Source organism: Sceloporus occidentalis, unplaced genomic scaffold (assembly GCF_023333645.1).
Source record: "Sceloporus occidentalis isolate IW3139 unplaced genomic scaffold, rSceOcc1.0.p SCAF_1, whole genome shotgun sequence".
Taxonomy (NCBI): domain Eukaryota; kingdom Metazoa; phylum Chordata; class Lepidosauria; order Squamata; family Phrynosomatidae; genus Sceloporus; species Sceloporus occidentalis.
Genome location: NW_028316981.1, coordinates 198,900,521 through 198,922,578, shown reverse-complemented (window position 1 = coordinate 198,922,578; position 22,058 = coordinate 198,900,521). Strand labels below are relative to the sequence as shown.

The following is a 22,058-nucleotide window of genomic DNA, read 5'->3' as shown; positions in this document are numbered from 1 at the left end:
TTGAAATTCTGACCTTTCCCTCAACCCCCTTAAACAGGATGATTCAAATATATCTGCCCCTTTTGCTCCTCACAAATGAAACAAGAACAGATTGGATGGTTGTCCTTCTGACAGGTGATCCCGTGGCCACACAGAAATACAACTCTATAATTTGTTGTTATATATGAGAATCCTGCATTGCACCTGAATTGGGCAGATTTGATCCACTACAAGAGAGCAGGACGACAAAATTCTTCAGGACCCCTTGATGCTTCTGCCAGGATCCAGATGAGCTCTCCATTGTGTCCTCCTGAGAATCCATTTGCTTGCCGATGCCCGGAAGATGAGCATGACTGGAATAGCTCATCTCTTCACTGCTTTGCCAGGGGAAGAGAAGAGCCAATTAGCTTCTTCAGCGCTGATTCTGGTAGCTGTTCAGTAAACAACCGCAGCTGGTGGGTGGACCTGGCTGGAGTCCAGTCTGAAAGATGGAACCCAAAACTCACTTTGTAAACTGTGAAGGACAGAAGAACAAGAGAGTTTCACAATCAGTTTATTCTCGTGCTGTGGCTTGGTTTTTCTTTTGGTAACAGATCTTCTAAATTAGGACTGCTAGATTCAGGTGCAATGAAGGATTTGGACCTTCCACAATAAACTCATGTGGAGTAGTATTGCAGCATTGAGAGCACCTATCACAGGGAAGAACTGGCATGATTTATTCTGTCAACTTATACCGGATGGTTCTGCTCTTCTAGCATAATCTCTAAGTCTTTTGTTGACTCTTTAAAAGATTTACAAGTGCCTTTTCACAGAAAACGTTTTGATGCAAAAGTGCTCTTCCATAAGAGAAAAATGGCTTCTCTTCTTAGGAGAAATGTTTCTACGTTAGCCTTCTACAAGAAAAATAGACTGAAATCCAAGTTTGCAAAACCCTTGCACAACTGTTAGAACAAGGGTATTTACTATGTTTCCATTTCTAAATTCTGTACCTTTATCTACATATGAATTCAATATCATATTGCTGTGCAAAGTGAGAATGAATGGCTGGAGTGCATACAGTTCCCCCATTGAAAAACAAGGTCTAATGGCCAATGCATAAACATAGTAAACTAAGGCTTGCTTGTGCTGAGGGCTTTTGAATAGGGATGGAAAGCATTTTTTATTTTTTATTTTTAAATTTTGCAAAATATGTTTCTTGAGTATCAGGAAATGGTTATAAGGAGGAATCTGAACTGACAAGAATATTTATGTTTAAGTACTAATTCTGTGCAAAATTTGCATCTTTTGTAGTAAGAACAGAATTTTCATGTGAATTTTTCTTGGAATAAGTCCCCAATTACAGAATTTTCTCCTTGGGAAACAGCATTTTCTGCACAGAAAATAAGGTTTCTGTGCAGAAATATTTTTTGGTTCAGAAAAAGCTGCTTCATATATAGAAAATATTGTTTTCTGCATACACAAAAAGCACTCACGAATTTTTCACAGAACAAATCCTGAACCAAATATAGTCTTCAAATACTGCAGAGTTTTAAAAAGCTTTCTTACAGTGGGAAGAAAGTGCTAACATTACTCTCTGATTTCTTCAAGATCAAAATGAGTGAAGAATTACATGCCACCTTTTGAAATGGCCACGCTACCAGGTAATCGTGGCATGCAGTTTCCATCTGGCAAACTGTTTTGTGTCCCTGTCATCTCTTTGCGCTTTACTGTGGGGAACTCCTTGCATTGCAGTCATTAGGGTTTACATTCCAGAAGAGAATTTACACAGACTTCCAGTACAGATGATATTTTTATTATATCTCTGTGTGTGCAATTCCACATACTTTGTCTTCAGCTAGTGAAGAGGTGGGTTTAGAAGTGGGAAAATGTGCAACCATGCTTGCATAAATGTGTCTACAGAACAAAAAGGCTATAGAGACAGGTAGTTAAGTTTCCCTGAAAGTTTGCTACCTCTTTATTTTATCTGCTCTGTTGCTTTCTCACAATGGACTGAGACTCTCAGGCATGACTTTCCTTCTTCCTACACACACCTTTTCTTTTCTCTCTTAGTCATGTAGCTGGTTGTAGCAGACCTCATCTCTCTTCTTTACCCTAAAATGGAGGTTTTTAATAAATATACAATATGACCCTCACATCACAGCAGATACCTTCCCAAGCTTACCACAGTAAGCAAAAATTGCAGATAATGATAAATGCTGTATTTCTGGTGGCGTTTGACCATAGATTCATGCTGGAGGACCTCCAGATGCTCTCTCTTGGCATCTGGAGGCCTTCCAGCACAATTTCTATGGTCATTGTCTAGCCTAGAGACCCTTTCTTTTCCCGCACATGGGTAAGTAAAACCATGGTTACTGGACCTGTGGATCCAGGATCCAGCTGTATTACTCTTCCCTGAAGATGGTCTTTTTGGATGATTCCAAACACCATCCTCCATACAGACTAGTGGATATTTTTTCTTTGCAGTTCCCATTATCCCCATCCAGTATAGCCAATGGAGGCCTGGTGAAAACTGCATCCCAGCAACATCTGGAGGACCTCATTTTTCCTATCTCTGAGCTAGTGCTTGTGCAAGAGTTTGTAGAATATTTTAGTAAAATGAGGTCCCTACTCATGCTTCTGAGATACTGAGCTTACTTCCCCTCGCATGTGGACACATAAAGAGGTACTAAATATATGTACTCTTAGCCAGCTACAATGGATTCAGCTGTGGATCTTCCTTGCAGCAGACATTACTGTAGATTTCATTGCATTTTGTATGTATACATCTATCAGTGTGTATTGTTGCTTGATACATTGTATAGTATCCAGTAGTAACAGTAAATCATACATTTTCTGGAAGAATAGATTGCATTTCCTTGGAATAAAATATTCCATTTTGAGAATAGAGAACTATTCCTACAACGGCAAGCCAGCATTAAGAAAAAAGCAGCTGGGCTGTACTTGCCATACATCTGCATTAAATGAAAATATGACGAACATAGGTACCGCCATGTTTGCTAGCCATGTATTTTGTATATGCTTTGTAATACAGGATGATGTGTTATGTTATACTAGTGATGCTGGGTCGACAGATTGTTTATCTTAGTTGAAGCTGGCTCATGAGCAGATGTGAGGGAAGAAAACATTGGCATTGAACTGTCAAGGTCAGTTTGGTGGAAACACTTGGTACTGAGAAGAAATGGGGGTTGGACAGTCCTGGGAACAGGAATGTTTTATTTAAAAGCCTAATGCAAGGCAAGCTCACACTAAATGGTTTGAATTGCTATGTGCAATTATTTCAGTCCTGTCAACAAAGTTATGCTGTGAACAACTTTAGTTTTATGAATACACCTTTCTGAACCTATTGAAGCCTGTGTTCCTGAACTAAGGTTAGCCATGACATGATAGAAAATTGTTTCTTTTATGGAAAAGGCTGCTGCTTTGCATCTTGCCTGGTAGCAATGTAACAGCCCATCCCAGTGAAAAATGGCCAGTTTTGTTGAAATTAACCATAGTAGCTTGGATGTACGGAGCCTCCTAATTTTCTTTGGGTTTCAGTTTAGGTGCTTAATGCCGTGTGTCTAGCCAAGGACACTAGTACTATTCCCAGTGCATTCACCAATAGTATTTGAGAATGTCTGTATGTGGGCAATGTTAAAAAACAAAACTTGATGAATCAATTTTTTACTTTCCATTTTCAATTTTTAATGAAATTCCACTGGGTTGTATGGAGACGCAGTCATTTTTAGAGTGTATCCCTTAAAAATTGGTGGGACTTCATTGGCTCAACTCACTGGCTGGGACATTAGAGGTAAATGACAGTGAAGCAATTGAAGGAAACGTCTGTTGACATGTGAAGGAGTATGTTTTTGGAAGACCTGTTGGCTGGTATAATAATAATAATAATAAAGTTTTTATTTATATACCGCACCTTCCTCAGATCAGGGCGGTTTACACAAGTTACAATTACACATACAATGCATTAAAAACAAACACCATACAGTATACAATAAAATAAAGGGAATGGTGAGGGGGGAGGGAATCAGGTCCAGCATTCTTCTCTCCCTCTGAGGCCTGGACCAAGGCAGATGGACCGGAGGGAGGGCTCTTCTTCTTCAGGCTAGCCCCTGATGGTGCTGGGCCAGCCTTCTCTCTCCCCCAGAGGCCGAAAGATGACAGTTAGGGAGGGAGGAGCCTCTGTCTTCAGGCTAGCCCCTGATGGTACTGGGTCAGCCTTCTCTCTCCCCCAGAGGCCGAACGATGACAGTTAGGGAGGGAGGAGCCTCTGTCTTCAGGCTGGCCACTGATGGTACTGGGTCAGCCTTCTCTCTCCCCCAGTATCTTACCCACTTCTAAAAAAAACAACTAGAGGGCCACAGGTAATCATTTCAACTGGACCAATTTCTTCTCCAGGTAATTTGCTAAAGGTACATATGGAATCACAGACTCATAGAGTTGGAAGGGCTGTCCAATCCAACACTCTGCCACAATCAAAGCACTCCCAACAGATGGCCATCCAGTCTCTGTTTGTAAACCTCCAAAGAAGGCTACTCCACATCATTGCTAAGTGTCAGTTTAGACATGATAGCACCACTCATGTTTCTTTGTACATACATCTGGCCTGTTCACATCTATAGAGGAACACATCTGATTGTGAGATTTGGCATGTGTGAGATAAGCAGAATTTTGCTTTCTTTCTACATCACCTTGCATTGCTTTGTTGCTTGCATTGCTTTGTTATTTCAGGTATTTTTCCATCTAAGTCAATTTCCCTATGAGTATCAGATCTAGCCTGTGACAAAAATGCCTACATTAATGGAGCAAAGCACACCCCATTTTATACACACAAAATAAATATGGCAACCTCTACTTTGGCTGCAAATACATTTTCAATTAGTGGCCTCCATGATCATCAAGATATAATGGACTCTCCCAGATATATTGACTCTCTGAGATAAATTATACACTACAGAGATTTTCACACGGGGAAAAGTGATGGGAGCATAGAGGGATGCTCCTGTCACTATCACACAATTGTGTGAAGGTTTTCAGACATCATGTGGTGTTGAGATAATCGCATCATTATCCCATGAATAAAGAGGAATTCTAGAGCTGCTTTTTATTCACAGGATTTTCCCATGAATGAAAAGCAGATCTGGAATTCCTCTTTACTCACGGGTTAATGATGTGATTATTGTGACGTCACACAATGTTGTCTGAAAATCTTCATACAATTGTGCAATGGTGAGAGCATCCTGCTATGCTCCTGTCACTTTTCGCCATGTGAAAAACTCTTACAAATGGTCAGACCAAACAAAAGTTGTCTAAATCACAGAATGACATAATTATTCTGACTTAAATAGATGTCAAAAGCAGGCAATTCTCTGCTCACTCAATAATAATAATTATAATAATAATTTTATTTATATTTTCCCACCTCTCCCACTGGATCGAGGCAGGATTACAACCATAAAACCACATACAATACAATAGTATCTAAAATACCTATTATAAACAATAATTAGTTAAAACTTGAATCAACAATACTAATAAATAATAAACTGTCCCTGCTACCATCCCTTCTTCTACATAAATTTTGGTGTAGAAAGAATCCTCTTTTTTCCTTTGCATGTAATCATGCTACTCTCAAAAGTTTGGGTTCTTCATTAGATTATGATGTTAGGAAAATTATGTTGTCATTTCCTATAAACATATTCTGACCCCACCCTAAGTTTTAGAATCTGGTGTAAAGTTTCAGCCTTCATGTGGTTGCTTCTTTCCATCAGCTATATTGTCTATATACGAATACAAATTAAAATTTCTTCTGGTTCACAAACCAATGACCTGTGCATTACATAAACTAGAGCTGACACCTTGGCAGAATGGAGATCTGGATTGGTTCTTGAGGGATTTATCCAGTAGAGTGAATATGTGTAGTACTGAAAGCATTAATTAGTGACTTGGAGAGGGCGATCAAATATTTAAAAGCTCAAGACCTCTTAATGTCTCACTAAGTGTGTGCTTTTTCTTTCTTTTCTATGTCATCTCTCACCCCCTTAGTCAAAAGCACTTCGTGAAAAATGGTTGTTGCAAGGAATCCCTGCCAGTTCTCCAGCAGAAGAAGAAGCCAGAAAGAGGCAGTCAGAAGAGGATGAGCTGAAGGTGAAAAAGCTTGAAGGCAACATCCATAGGTATGTCTCAAATGTACCTCACATCTTTAAGCTCAATTATTTTAGGCCTTTATATAATCATGTTGTCTTCATTGATGGTAAAATTCGGGGGGGGGGGGGGTTGCATTGCAATTGTTTCAATTGCTAGACTTGTTAATTGAGGCAAAGAAAGGGAATATGTGACCCTCCAGACATTGCATACCCTCCAACTGTCCCAATTTGGAAAGGACAGTCCTGATTAATCTTCTGTTGTCACATTTTTTCAGCATCCAATATTTCTCTATTCTGCCCACCCTCCTCCTTCATTCTTAGTTTATTTTCATTGGTGCAAACTGAGCTCAGAGTGCAAAATTAGTTTGTACTCAATTAGCTCAACAAGGGAGGGAGCTTAATTTTCCCATTCCCAGGAAGATCAAGCAAAGGCAAGTTAATGCAGAATATCCTAGCTTGCCCTGTTTCCCTCTACTGAAGACACCAGCAGGGGGGTATACAAAGGAGTAGTCCAAAGGCCAGTCTAATGATCACAAAATAACAGTCATTCACTGCAAAGGGCAGAGGCAGGAGCATAGTCGCAGACAAGTCCAGAGGTCAGATAACCGGAGTCGTAAAGATAGCAAAGAACACAGAAACAACCAGGCGGCAAAATGGATTATCAGCTGCAAAGAATCTCAGCAGGTCTTTTAAAAGGCCTCTGCATCTCTCAGCTGAAACCTATTAGCTCTTCTCTTGGCTTCTAGTTTGGAAGAACACTTCAAAGACTCCTTGACCTGTCTTTGCTCCACAGGGCCTAACACCAGCAACCTAGAGTCTATAGAGTCCATCTCTCCCTCTGTAGCTTCCTGAGCTGTAGCTTTCTGAGCCTTCTCTGGGACTGCAGATCCAGGCAACCCCAGATCTGCCCCTGCCTCAGCCTCTTCCATGTCTTCAGAGTCCGCGTCTTCTGAATGTGCCTCTACATCAGGCCCTGAGCAGTCCATGACAAGCTTATATGTACTTCCTCATCAATAGCTTTTGTCAACAACACTTGAATGTTTCTTGACCACGTGGAGAGTATGATATTGTTGGACTACAACTCCCAGGACACCTAGCCAGCTAAGCCAATGGTGATGGGACATGGGAGATGCAGCCCCACACCATTTGGAAGGTCACATGTTCTCTAACCCTGAGTTAAAGTTTTAAATGATTATTCCATGGTGGCTGGTTTGAGTTGGTGAAGTAAAGCAGAAAGCCTGGAAGTGAAAGGCACACTAGTTTGCATTTGAGGCCATTTTAGCTCTGTCATGTTTGTGAGTATAGCTGGGCATAAAGAACACAAAATTAAAAATGGCCTCTGTATAATATTTTCTGATGACAGCTTGCTCTTTACACTCCTGCAACCCAAAGTTAATCTGGTGTCTGTCCAATAATACTTGCCAATGAGACATAGTAGGTTTGCTCTTTCCTAATGATCCAAAGATGGAGAAAACATCCTTGTCTTGACTGATTTGCTGTTAGTTGTGTTCTCGTTGTTGCCGTTGTTTAACCTTACTTGCTGGTTTGTGTTCTGGCAGTTTTATCCTTATGGTTTTTGTATTTTGTAAGCTCTTTTGGAGGCTGCATGGCAGAACACAACATTTTACACAGAGCAGAAAAACTTGAGTGCAATGTCTTGTTTGTTACGTTCTTGCAGTGCTTTCAGTAACTTAGGGCATGTCTACATGGGCCAAATAAACAGCCCCACCTAGTTTGCACAACAAGCTGCTCAAATGATGTATAGGATGATTGTGGCCAAATCCAGGCCTTTTTTATGGCATCCAGTCTTTAAACTACAGGGGGGAAAGTAGGGATTTATCCTGATTTTGAGCAGAAAATCTGGATATTAACACACATTTGTGGACCGTGCTCCATAGTGGTGTTGGTGTTAGGCCAGAGGGAACAGTTCGGAAATATGAACATTTGCATGAATGGGGGCAGAGAAAACTCTGGAGCAGCTCCATTTGGTCATGCATACTGTGATTTATTGGTCTGGAGTGTGTTCAAAAGGAAGAACTGTGTGGAGGGTTCATCCAAATAAACCTCAGTGTGTGTAGACAAGCCCGTTGCTGCTGCAAACCAAAAGGTAAACTGGATTTTCCTGTAGACGCACCCTAAAAAAAACCTATGTTGAGTTAAATATGTATTTAAAACCCAGCTTTTTACTAATATAAAAATTAAATGTGCAAGAGGTGGGGTAAGTCAGAAGAGACATGCCATATAACAAGAGATGTGCCCTAAGGGTGATTCAAGTGATCTGTAATAGTCAAGTTCAGCCTAAGCAGAGATTTTATCATTTCCAGCCAGGGTTATTGCGCTTCAGTCCCAAGACTTCCTGCAAAGCTTCCTTAATTATGTAGAATAAGATTGGGAACATTTGGTCCTCCAGATGTGCTGGATCTCAACTCTCAAAAGCTCCAGACAGCATAGCCAATGGTACAAAAAAACTATGGGAGTTGTAAACCAAAACCCAATGATCTTTGACTGCAAATTGTAGAGAGGAGGAATGAATGCTCATTCAGCCTGTAGCAAGGTAAAAAAGACTTTGCTTGGCTCAGATCTCAAGGTTGCCTTATTCCAGAGCCTGGAAAATTACTTTTTTGAACTATATCTCTTAGAATCCCTGTCGGGAATTGTGGAAAATATACAGACACACACACACACACACACACACACACACACACTGCAAAATACCAAACCTTTGCCTTATTTAACATATGGGATTCTATGGGGTTGTTCTCACTAGGTGAAACCCCGCGTTCTGAATCGAATCCAAGGAGTGGCGTTCCTATTAGGATCCGATTTAAACCTAGAACGGTTCTAGAGCAACCCGCAATCGTCTCCACTACAAATCGAATTGTAGAGCGGAATAAAATTTTGATTCGAGCTTTCCTCATTTAACACGTGTTAAAAAAACACTAGGGTCTGACCTACATTTTTCCATTGATTCGATTTAGGAACCGGAGCATTTAAATAGGAACGACAGCCTTTGAAAGCGTTAGATGAATGGGAGGAGCGGAGTGCGATGGGGCTGTCCTTGGGGGAGTTGCCCTTTCTGTCCCCATCTGTCTGGCTGTCGCCATTTTTGCTTCCCTCACCCCTTTGTCCGCTGTGGTCTTTCAATAAGAGATAAGGATTATTTTTATTTTTTATTTTAATGGTTTACAGGCACTTAATCTCTTCAGCGCTTTAAACACCTGAAGTCCCGGCTGCTCAAGGCTTCCCCCGGTGGATTGCAACCTCCCCTCTGTGTGGGGAGAGCCCATTTCTAACGGAGGAGAGGCAGGGAAGGGATGGCTCCTCACGAGGAGACATTCCCTGCCCGCTTGGGCACTGATCTCGCCCAGACAGGGAAGGGAAGGCTCCTCGCGAGGAGGCATCTGATCTCGCCCAGGCAAGGAAGGGCTCTGATCAATGGGGGGGGGGGGGATAGAGCCTTTCTCCCTCCATTTCTCAAATGGAATCTGCCTTCTCCTCCAACCCTGAAAAGAGAATCTTTGGGAAGAGTGCTCCCTCCCTGCTTTTCCAGCAGCCTCCTTCATTATCTCTGTGCTCTCTGAAGGGATTCTCCCTGGCTGTCTTGGGAGACAGGATGCTGCCCTCCAAAACCTATCCCATAGTTCCTCTGGAAAGAGCTTCGCTTTTTGCCAGCAGCCTCCTTCATTATCTCTGTGCTCTCTGAAGGGATTCTCCCTGGCTGTCTTGGGAGAAAGGATGCTGCCCTCCAAAACCTATCCCATAGTTCCTCTGGAAAGAGCTTCGCTTTTTGCCAGAAGCCTCTCCCATTGATCTCTGTGCTCTCTGAAGGGATTCTCCCTGGCTGTCTTGGGAGAAAGGATGCTGCCCTCTAAAACCTATCCCATAGTTCCTCTGGAAAGAGCTTCGCTTTTTGCCAGAAGCCTCCTTCATTGATCTCTGTGCTCTCTGAAGGGATTCTCCCTGGCTGTCAATGAAATGGAAACGATGCCAAAAGATAAATCGCTTCCAAATATTCCGGATTAACGTTACATCATTCTGACGTACTATTGATTGACAGCTCCAAATAAGGTATGGAGGAGAAGAATCGCTTTATTTAAACACCGATTTCATGCCAAGTAGGAACACTTGCAGGTAAAAACTTCGATTTAAACAAACAGATGGGAACGATGAACAAAGCGAATCGGATAGCGGGATAAGAACAGTGTTATTTTGAATCGATTTTATTAAAAACGTTGTATTTTAAATCGTTTCAAATCTTAAGTGGGAACAACCCGTATATTTCAGCCCATTTCCTTTTGGACACATGCCCTAAATACAATGGGGGGCATTTTCATATGTGAAGCTAAGAATACCATCAGTCAGGAATGTCAACTGTACTGAGTGGACTGCAGAAGAGAACCATTTGCAGGAGGATAGGGTATTTGTTGTTAGTTTTTACATTGAAAGTACAGACATGTAGAATAGGAAATGCTGCTTCTAAAAAAAGCATCACTTATAAAACCGCCAGAAGTGACTGGACAATCCAAATATATATATATATCAGAATCATTTCTTTTTAGCCAAGGAAATAAGGCCAGAACAGTCAATCATGCAAAATAGCAGTGGAGAGCATGGAAAACTGAGGCAGGCACTACCATTAGAAAGGATGAAGTAGACACCTGAGGAAGCCAGTTTTGTGTATCAAGAAAGAGTAGCATTTTTTATTATTTCATTTCTTTTTATTGTATTTTTTTCCGACCAGGTATGGGAAGCGTAAGGGATTTTCCATGTCAAAAAAGAAAAAAAAAACTTGCAACAAGGCTTTGGCCTCTACAGATCTTTCCTTGGGCAAGTGAAGGGTACCATTTATTGTTCTACCGTGCCTCAGGCACCAACAATTCTTGGAGTCTCCCTGAGAGGTTTCACTGTTTAAATTGGCACTGATATTGGCTTCATTTCAGTGACAAATTAAAACATGACTTTTCATTAAAGCCAGAGAAAGAAATGATTTAACTGAGTTTGTACACGCATGTGGCTTTAACTTGTTTTAATTTGTTAGTCAATTATATTTTTAGTATTGATAATAAATTTTAAATTGTTTACATTGATTTTGTTGTATCCATCCATCCATTACTTTATTTATACCCTACCCATGGTGGGACTCAAAGCAGTTGCAAAACACAGAGCATTAAAATAAAACATATACGCTAATGTGTATATTACACAGATAGATTAAAACTCTCTGTGTGTGTACATACACAAACTGAGAGTAAAACAGTATTAACTAACAACAGAGTTAAAAATATTACTCAACCATCTGATGTAGGTTGTTGTTCTAAGTGCAGAAGTAACAGTTCTCTGGGGTCATAATCTTGTGTCCTAGGACACCAGAGTACTTTACATATGGTTTTCCTGCATCCTGGGCTTATGTGTACTGCTCATTTCGCCAGACTTTGCCTAGCTTCGGCAAGAAAAACGTTTCGCTCACCCTCAGGTTTTTGTCTTCTAAGAGCAGACCTTCTTCTATAAACTATTTAAATAAAACCTGGTTCTGCTGCTCCCAAATGGTTGTCTCTGTTGAATGTTTCAACTTCCTGTCCACATGTACAGAGTAAGCATGTCTTGCATTATACTGAGTATCCCTTGCTCTTCCCCACCTTTCTAGCAACAGCAAATAGCAGGATCCAGCTGTGTGGAACTAGCATCCTACAAGTTGTTCCTAGCATGTTTTGGACTACAACTTCCACAGCCCCTTATTACTGGGCATGCTAGGTGTAGCTGGTGGGATTTGTATGCCAAAACATCTGGAAAGCCACTCCTGTCCTAAATATTATTGAGGGGATGGAATACCTCAACCCAGGGTTGCTATTTTTTCATGACACCTAGTGCTTCTTAGAAATCAGTAGTCCCCAAACTATGGTCCTCCAAGTGTTTTGGGTTTCAGCTCACAGAATTCCTGACTAATAAGTAAAATGGTTGAGGTTTCTTGGAGTTGAAGTCCAAGGCCCCTGGAGGATGAGAGTATGGAGACCATTGTCATATACAGATAGCTCTGCCCTGAGTGAAACAGTTAGCCTTCTTTTTCCTTAGGAATGAAAACACTATCTTAATGGGTAGAAGTTATTTTGGACGACATATGCCAAGTGTTTCTTTATCTCATAAATGGGTGAGGCTCTCATGAACCCATGGGCAGGACTTTCACATTTGTCTTTTATGAGGATTCCAGTTACATGAAATTTAAATGCTATTTTTTGTGTGCATGAAATCCAAACTAGCACTTGTCAAAAGCTACTTTAATACAATAAACAGGATGTAGCCAAGATATAAGTGTAAAATGATAAAGTAAATATCTTATCCTATATCCACTTACCTGGGAGTAAATTTCCAACCCTTGGAATTTAGTGGCATTTAGGAGAGGAAGGGTTGCACTGTAAAAAAACTTAAGGAGAAAACATTACGATGAGTATAAAGCCCTTTACAAACACAAAGCAGAAATACTTTGATTCGAAATGTTCTCTCTCACCTCCAACATTATTTGTAACTGTTTTATCACTGAGAGTTGAGGTTATAACAAGCAGACAGCAATCCAGGCAGCTGTGTTATTTGGAGCATGGTGGCCACCATGGATGTTGGTAATTATGTTTAGAAGGATTTTGTGGTTACTTTGTGGTTCCTTACAACTTTGTGCAGCCTTCTGTGTCTAAATGGAAGGTTCTTCATGCTGTCAACTAGAAGGCACACTACACTTATTCTATCTACTTCTTTTTTTTCCCTTTACTGATATCCTTAGTAGGAAAAAACATGGAAGAAGCCATGGAAAAACAAGGGAGGATTATGAGAGGAGGTGACATCATATGAAGACCTCATAAAATTCAGTGTATAAGGCAGGCTGATGGTGTGTTTTGAAAAACAAAGTTTTGTTCTTGTGCGTTTAAACAGTGCAAGGAGTCTTACAATCTATTTAAAGAGTAAATTGCAGCAGTTAAGAAAAGTGAAAAGGCTTAAGAGTAGAATTAGGAAAATCTGTGTAGAGCATGAGCTCAGGTGTAACGTCGGGGGTAGTAATGGTACTTCTGATGCATCATTTTGGGGTAATACAGGTGGGTTGTTTTTTAATGAAGCCTTTCTGAAATTTGGGACTTATTCTGTGCAAAAATTTGCGCATACTTTTTTTAGCACAGAAAAAAAGGAATTTCTACACATGAATGTGCAAAGAAAATAATATGCCTGTTTAGGTAGATGTATTGGTTTTCTGTGCCCAAAATGCTATTTCCTACACCCCAAATCCTGTTTTCAGTGCAAATTTTGTACAGATCAAGTTCTGAATTGTAGAATTTTTGGTACAGCAGGCTTGCTGTGCAAAAATATTATTTTCTGGGCACAAAAAGCTATTTTCTATAGAGAAAATATTGCACAGAATTGGCCCCAAACTACATAGAAATGTACTGAGGTTGTTAAACTGTTAATTCCAGTGATTCTTCATCACAGACTTTGCTGGCTAAGACTTCTGGGTATTGCAGTCCAGTTATATCTCGAGGGTACACCGTTCCAGCTCTTAATACAGTTCATTACTGTGTGACCTGATTCCATTGAATTGTTGTGTCTGAAGTGAAGGGAATGACAAATGAAAGTTCTGCCTCTTGTGTTGTACTTTTGATTGATGTTGTGATTGTGTAAACAAGCATTTGGTTAATGTAGTTGAGGACTGGTTGCTGAATGTTCGAACTGACAGCACTGAATAATACTGTGATGAGGGGAGATTTAAAAACTCCTGTGCTCTGATGCCTAACTAGGGATGTAAATCTTTATCAAGTTTGTCCTTGTGGGCAAGAATTTTTTTTTTACAATTTTTCTTTTCACAGTGAGAAAATTGTCAAAAATGTGGGGTTTTGTAAACTATGCACAGGTTTCATGAATTGTTGATGTTGCTGTGTGCCTCCAGGTTGTTTCCAACTTGCAGAGACCCTAAAGCAAATATATCATGCATTTATTCTATACAAAATGTGCATATGTTCTTTTGTGCAGAAAATGGATTTTATTTAGACAGCATTTTCTGTGCATGAATGTTATGTTCTGAACAGAATGCTGTTTTCCATGCAGGAAATGTGTTTTTTATGCTCTGAAATGGTTTCTTCACAAGAAAGTTGTTTTCTTGGCAGAGAATATTATTTTCGGTGCAAAAAATAAACAAACAAAAAGTAAATGCTTTTTTGCACTGAATATATCCTGAACCATGAAGTTTTTCACATATCTAGGATTCCCCCTGTCATGGTTCCCGGATACTTGAGGAACGCATTGTTTGTTCAACCTTTTATTTCAAATATTTATGAATATATATATTTTATATTGACTTCTGGGGGCTAAGCGATCAACCTTTGCAGAACTTGAAAAACCAAATGATAACTTCCTTTCTATTTGAAGAGGCCCAAAACTTGCTTGCTTTGATGAAAATATATTTAATTGTATTGCAAAGACTTTTAACTACATCTGATAAAGTGAACAGTTTTCTTTTCCTTTGGAATGATAATGATAGCATGAGCTTTATGAAAGTATGCATTTTAAAAGCCTAAATTGTGAGCGTGAAAAGGCATGGATGCAAACTTTAATCTGTTACAGGAGGGTTTTTTGTTTGTTTTTTTAATGGAGAAGAAATTCTCCATATTCACAAAGGTCCTTATAAATGGGATGGAAATAATGTGATCTTTTTCAAAAAATTGAAGTATGAGAACATGAAAGTTTCAGCACTCAGAAAGATTGGCTCGTGTTTAATTAAATGTTAATAATCATAAATGTAATGCTTATAAAATAATTCAGTCTCATTCCTGATTAGACTGTTCAGAAAGTAATTCATTGCTGTTACTTGGCGTGTTTGAAAACTTACTTGTTGCATTACTCAGTCACTCCATGTTGCTTTATTAAGCAAGCCCTTCAGCTGAAAAAATTAATAGTATAAAACTTGAAGAATTTCTGTAAAAAATATCTCTGAAATGTCTACAGAGGCCCGTCAAGGCAAACTTGTAAGCACAAGTAAAACACAGTAAAAGAGTTGAAAAAGTTATATTACACAACAATGAGTACTTTTGTTCACACTTGTTATGTTATGTCACTTTTGAAATGTAACTTTGGGCTTGTCTGTATGGGCGAAATGAAGTGTCCTTGTCTTGTCTTCATAGTGGGCTGTCCAGATGATGTACAGGAAAATTCAAGCCAAAACTACACCTTTCCAGCACCTCAGGGGTTTAATCCACAGGGAGAAAGTGGGGATTTACAGGATTTGAGAAGAAAATCTGGATATTTGTGCACGAGGGGGGGGGGGTGAGGGTCTGGGTCTATGTGAGTACTGTGCTCCATAGGGCTGGGGGAAAGAGGGCTTCTTGGTGAGTGGGACAGGTTGGGTCCAGGAAGCCTGGTGTGTGCCACCATGTATTTCAACTTCGGTGTATGTGCAGTCATGAGATCAATGTTGAGGGATTAGATATGGCTATCCCCTCCCTCTTCCCCCCAGCCCAAGCATCAGGTTCATTTTCACTACTTCCTACTCTTCTACTTACTCTTCCAATCCTTTCTTCCACTTTATCAGTATTGTGTTGCCTTTGTATTCATGTAAGGGAATGGAGTGCACACATTCCCGCTTTCCCCTCTCCTTTGATCCCCCCCCCCCCCCCACAATCATTCATTCACTGACTCAGGTAGAGATCTGCAATGTATGTATGGGAGGGATCGAGGGTGAGGAAGTGATGAGGAGCCCTGATGGTGCAGTGGTTTTATGTTGGTACTGTAGCGTCAAGGTTGTGAGTTCAATCCCAGGGCTCTAAGGTAGAGTCAGCCTCCCATTCTTTCATAGGTTGGTAAAATGAGTAACCAGCTTGTTGGTGCCAGTTGGTTTACAGATTATAAACTACTTAGAGAGTGCTGAGTTCAGTATTAAGTGGTATACAAATGTAAATGCTATAATGCTGTTGCTAAGTGTGAAGCAAATGATCTATCAGGGGTACTGAAGTGCATACAAAGATAAATTGGGAGGCCTCTCTATCCCATGAGATGCCTCTCTATCCCATCATAGTAGATCCAATAGATTGATAGCAAGACTATCATCTATTGGCTGATAGGTGAATGGATGCTGTGAAAGGGGAAAGCAGCAAGTACACCAGAGGAAGTAAGTGGCTGGTTATGCCAGTATCACCTCGCTGTGTCTGTGCATGTGTCATTTTAACAGGGTTGCTACAGGGTTACTGAGGACCCCAAAAATGCAAGGTGAGGCTGATTTTTTTTATCAGTGTAGACACATCATTCGTCATACCCTCAACTACCCCTCCCAATCAAAGGAACTCATTCCAGTTACTAATGTTACATGCAACTCAGTAATTCCAAACTAAGGTGGAAATATTGTTGTGATGGAGACAAAATCTGCCCCCTTCCCTTGGCAACCTCAGTGTCAGGTCTTGCCTCCACCCCAGCCATATCACTCATTGCATTCTATGGACTGTCTTCCCCAATGAGGTGCAAATGTATTTGTCATGCTTTTTTAATGTTGCTGTTTCTTTTGCTGAGAGCAAACTAAAGTACATTTGATTCCCTATTGGTCTCCTATGCTGGCTGATTCCTACTTAGTTGTTGTAGTAGAAGTGGCTGCATCATGCGCTTTCAAATTGTCTTCTGTGAAGTATAATGGCTTGAATGTGAGAGATTTACACACTTATCTCTCCTTGAGGTTCCACTACTCACTTTCCCATAGGGACATAGGTATAAAATTGCAGACATGTATGACAAATAACTCCCAAATGTTGCATTTCTTTGATACAGTCATTTTCCAATTTTCCAAACAGAACCTATTTCATAAGAAACACTCAAGATATGTGGGAGAACTTTACCATGTCAGAGGGAAAATAGCATTGTTTTGATGTCCAGGGTGTACAAATATTGATCTCAAGAGTTGGCAAGTTTCAGCCAAAAGCTTTGGGAATAGCTTTGTTGCAGAGCGGCCTTCAGATCCAGTTATATGAGCTGACAGAAACAAAGGCTTGATTAAACAACTGTGCATTTGAAAAATCCCATTGGTTTTTAATAAGGGAGATCTAAGCCCATGCTTGACTCACCCATTGAAATCAATAGGGCTTAAACATGTTCAGTTTGCCTGAATCATACACTTAAAAGAAAACTCATCAAAATTCACCCAATCTCATCATTGCCTATGCGCATAAAAATATTTGTGTGTTAACTTCTGATTTCTTGCAGCAGTGGAATTACAAGGTCAGCTTCACATCATTTAAGTTTTATTCATTCACCACAAGGGGCTATTTACTGAGAGAAAATTTGCATTCCACAGACCTTCCTGCCCAGTCTGTTTCCTTTAGATATGGTAACTAGAAGTGCTATCAACCCCAGCCAGCAGGACCAGTGATTGGATGGTGGAAGTTGTAGTCCAAAATATCTGGAAGGCACCAGGTTGTGAGAAATTGTTGCATTCCATCAACAGTTGGACGGTGACACATTCCCTATCTTTTTTTTAAAAAGTCATGCCATGCAAAAGTAGCACATAGAGGAAGTAATGAATACACATGAATAGTTTTCTACTTAATATTGATATTGCCAATATCATAAAGGATCTCTTAAAGAAAATTATTAAACCTACAGCAAGCTGAATTCAGAGTTGCCAAAAAGAGCTTAAATCTTGGCACTCTGTAGGCAGAGCCTTTTCAGAACATGATAAATTTGGGCACAGACTGAAAAAATAAAAAATTTATTGGTTTGTCAGATTCTAGTATTGATAATCTGATTTTACTGGTTGAGGTTGAAACCAATTGGCAGATAAGGCTGAATGCCTAGCATATCTCTGCCTTGATTTCTTTGCCTTGAATCTCTTTGGAAGTAACCAAGTTTAAAAGAGTGACAGGATAGAGCAGGATATGGCCCCTTCACACTCTACTATTATAGCACTGCACTTCCACTGTAACTGTCATGGCTGCTTCAACTCAGCTTTGGCCACCTTATCATAAGGTTTTCTTGGAAGCATTTATCCAGAGAAAGTTTATTGTGGCTTTCCTTTTAGGTTGGGAGAATGTGAAGCTGAAGGCAACCCAGCTTGTTTCCATGGCTGACTGAGGACTCAAACCCTGTCCTCCCAGAGTCCTAGGCCCTGACTGCATGGGCCAAATAAAATAGCCTCCCCACTGTCCTCTCAGCAGGGAGTCTGGATGACACAGGACACAGTCTATGAGTCTGATGTGAATGGCCCCTACAACGTCCAGTCCATTCAGCACCAAAACATGGAGTTAAAATGGATTTTTGAAGGTCACCTGTTGCTCCTGATCTTTCCAGAAGATCCTCCACTGCAATGCCAGGTGGCTGTTTAAAATGTGCACTGCTGCGCCACTCAGCCCAGCTGCTGCTGTCACATGTTGCTCACTCTGAGGTCAGAACAAGGCACCCAGCCATGTGATCAATGCTGGACAACTTGTTCTGACCTCAGAGTGAGCGATACACAGAAATGGTGACTGCACCAGACAACACAGCAGTTTGCGCATGTGAACAGCTGGCCAACATTAAAATGGACACACACACCCTGGGTAATGGGAAAAGATAGCGGTAACTCTGGGTTAAGGATATTCCAGGCTGCTCCCAAAGTATCCTGCCCCATGCAGATACCACCCCTGTCTAACAATGAAAGACAACATCATGCTGGCTCTGCAATTATATTAGTCTGACAAAGTACCAAAGAAGGACCTACCATTCCTTCGCACATATAGAGTTATTCTCATCTCATGCCTTATCCATGCAGGAATAAGTTCACAAATAAGCTGCAGTCCTGGGAGAATAAATGTGGACTCTCTTCATTGTGGGACACCATTGTTTTCAGTGTGGCAGTATTCCAACCTAAGAGTCACTTGATGCTCTTTCTTCCTCATGTCATCCAAAGCTACACAAAGGGATTACTCCCGCTCAAGGTCCCAGGGAAAAGTACATCAAACATCCTGCCCTGTTGTAGCTCAGCACACATATATATATAAGCACACACCCCTGCTAGAAGGGTTTTTTCTGTTTTCGTTTAGCACTTTGCTCAAGCTAACAAAACCGCATGCTCTCAAAAACATCGGAAAATCATCCTTGATGCATGTTCACAGGGCAACATAAACAGTGGAGGGAGAGTTGCTATATGACACAATGGTCTCATTCATCTCCTGCAAGGGAAATCCACACGTTTTCTGTGATATCATTGTTTCCACTTATTTTTATTGTTTGTTTCTTTTGCTCCTATGGTAGTGAATTCATTTTGACTGCTGCATGCAGTCAAGTAATTAGCCACATGTAACAAGCTTCTTCCCTGGAAAGGTTTAAGTCACATAAAGTACAGTATTTGGACAAGTATCTGCAATAACTTATCAACAGTTAAATCTATTGTGTTTACAGTCATTTTGGGACTAAATCTGATATGTCTGGTTAAAAAATAATGATGTTAACTGTGGAGAAGAATCATTTACAGTTTATAAATTCTGATGCAAACTGCCCTGATTTGCACATCCTAGATTAATGTGTAGATTAACAAATAGTTCTCTTTCAGATTTTTCAGTTCTCTTACATTTGTGATACAACCTTCAGCTAAAAAAAAATGCTCCAAACTGCATGTGAATAATACAGGTATTTGAGAACATACCATCCAACATTTCATTGATGAAAACTGGCACATACATGGCCTGGCAGTATATACAAGCTAGCAGAGGCTGCAGCAGTTTGCTTTTGCCTGAGTCTGCAGAGAAGGATAAGATTCTGCCTCTTCCTCTTCCCACTGAGCTAACTAAGTGCAAACTATTTTGCACTTTGAACTCAGTTTGCAGCAGTAAGCTGAGGACAATGAGAGAAAGTGGACAGAGAGACAGAAACTGGGACTTCATAAAAGGAATTGAGAAACTAAGGTGACAGAAGATTAATCAGGACCATCCCTACCAAATTAGAACAGTTGGAGGGTATCTACAGAGGTGTTTATTTTGTATGGCTTTTCATGTAGATATTTTATCACAACTAAATGCAAAAACAGGATGAAATAGACTTATGAATGAACATATGTGAAAGTGAGAAGGAGTGGAAGGAAACTGATACATCCGTGCCTATGTCTAGAAGAAGAAATTTTGGCAGATTCTGGTTCTCATGCAAGAGCCAAAAAAATAAATTTGGAAGTTCCTTTTCTACACAACTTGATACAGGAATGCTACTCTGCCTTCTGCTCAGTAATGAAGCTGGGTCTTCCAGCAACTTTGATATGTCAGGCTCCGATATATACAAAGTAAGACTTGGTTTAGATTCCTCGAGCTCTAGGAACAATAAGGCCCCATACAGACAGGCCAAAATAAAGTTGCTTTGGGTGACTTTGGAGGTATGCTGTTTAAGTGATGCATGCGTCCTAAGAGTCGGAAGCTGTGCCAAAACCATGATCCAGTCCCAAGGACTGAAGTGCAGCTTTGGTGCAGCATCTGGCCTCTTAAAATGCGTGCATCATTTAAACAGCATACCTCCAAAGTGGCCCGAAGCAGCTTTATTGTGGCCTGTCTGTATGGGGCCTAAGACAACTATGAAATACTGAAGTAAGCCTTTCTTTTAAAAAAACGGACTTATAAAAAGATTATATTTCCCAATCAGGTAATGAGAAGGAAAAACAAAGTCAGCAAATGTCATCATTAAGTGATGGCGAACCTATGGCACGCGTGCCAGAGGTGGCACTCAGAGCCCTCTCTGTGGGCACGTGTGCCATCGCCCCAGCACAGAGTTTGCCAGAGTTTGTTATTAGAAAGCTAGAGGGACACGGCACTTTGCAATAAATAAGTGGGTTTTGGGTTGCAGTCTGGGCACTTGGCCTCTAAAAGGTTCACCACCAATGTATCTAGGAGGAAACCTATTTGTGGGTTTGATATGTGTATATATTTGATGTGTGACATGTCTTGGTGGGATTAGATATCTGTTGTTACATTCCAATTTAGAATAAAGAGCAGAAAAAGAAAGGAATAAGAACAGACTTTAGAGTGGTTTAACAATGGAGGAAGTATGATCTGTGGTTCATAGGTCACTGTCAACGCCACAGTCCTCCAGGAAACTCTAAAAAAACCCAGATCCCGAAAAATTCCCCCAAAAATTGTGCCCAAGGGACCAAGATCACCAGATATATAGTGGATTGGGTTAATTTGGGTTCCATTACTCTCCAGACCTCAACAAAGCCTTTTAAAATGGCTATTTTAACCCCTCATTAAAACATATCAGGAAATGGCACGATGCAACTTGCAGCTATGCTGAAAATGCTACAGAGGACCATTGGAGCTGGCCACGGCCCTTGTATAACTGCATTATTTTTACAGTGTAGATGCACCCTTTGCCTGCAAAATCACCAGAGGTAAAGTAATAAAGCAGGGTGGCACAGGTTATTCTCCCGGCTGTACAAACTAGATCAAATTTTATATTTTGAACATCTGAGTGGCCCCTTCCTCCCCAATGCAGTGAGCTAATGATAGAAAACCCTGGTTCATTCTGGGCCCCATTGAAATAATTTTGTACAGTCAGCGAATTCAGCCAGAGTGATTTACCATTCCCAGGAAATGCAGCTGGAAAGCTGCATATTTCTGGAATTCATTACGATCACTGATATTAGCTTCTATCATACCTCTTGAAACAGTTATTTCAAAAGAGTTTTAACAGCCCTACTCTTTCATTCTTTCATATCCAGCCATAATTTCCTCCTGTCAAAATACCTCCAATGTTTCTATATCTCCTTAGTACAATTACATTATTGATTTGCTTTGATCTAAATCTGCCATATGGATAAATTGCCAACACTGTAACTGTTAAAAGGAGCAATTTAACTATGTGCATATATACTTATACAGTGTATGTATGCACGCATACATGTGTGCATTAATTAACACAATAGATCCAAACACAATTAAATTCAGTCTGCGCTTCAAATCATTCTGGGAAATA

The 22,058-nt window shown here is 40.4% G+C and overlaps 1 protein-coding gene across 4 annotated transcripts in view; it reads left to right on the top strand.

Annotated features, from left to right (window-relative positions):
• PALM2AKAP2 (PALM2 and AKAP2 fusion) overlaps positions 1-22,058 on the top strand; it is a 320,690-nt gene that overhangs the window by 72,582 nt on the left and 226,050 nt on the right. For all 4 annotated transcript variants that reach the window (XM_089488588.1, XM_089488587.1, XM_089488592.1 and 1 more), the window contains exon 3: positions 6,019-6,149. In XM_089488588.1, coding sequence (XP_089344714.1) covers positions 6,019-6,149 — 131 coding nt within the window. The remainder of the gene's footprint in view (positions 1-6,018; positions 6,150-22,058) is intronic.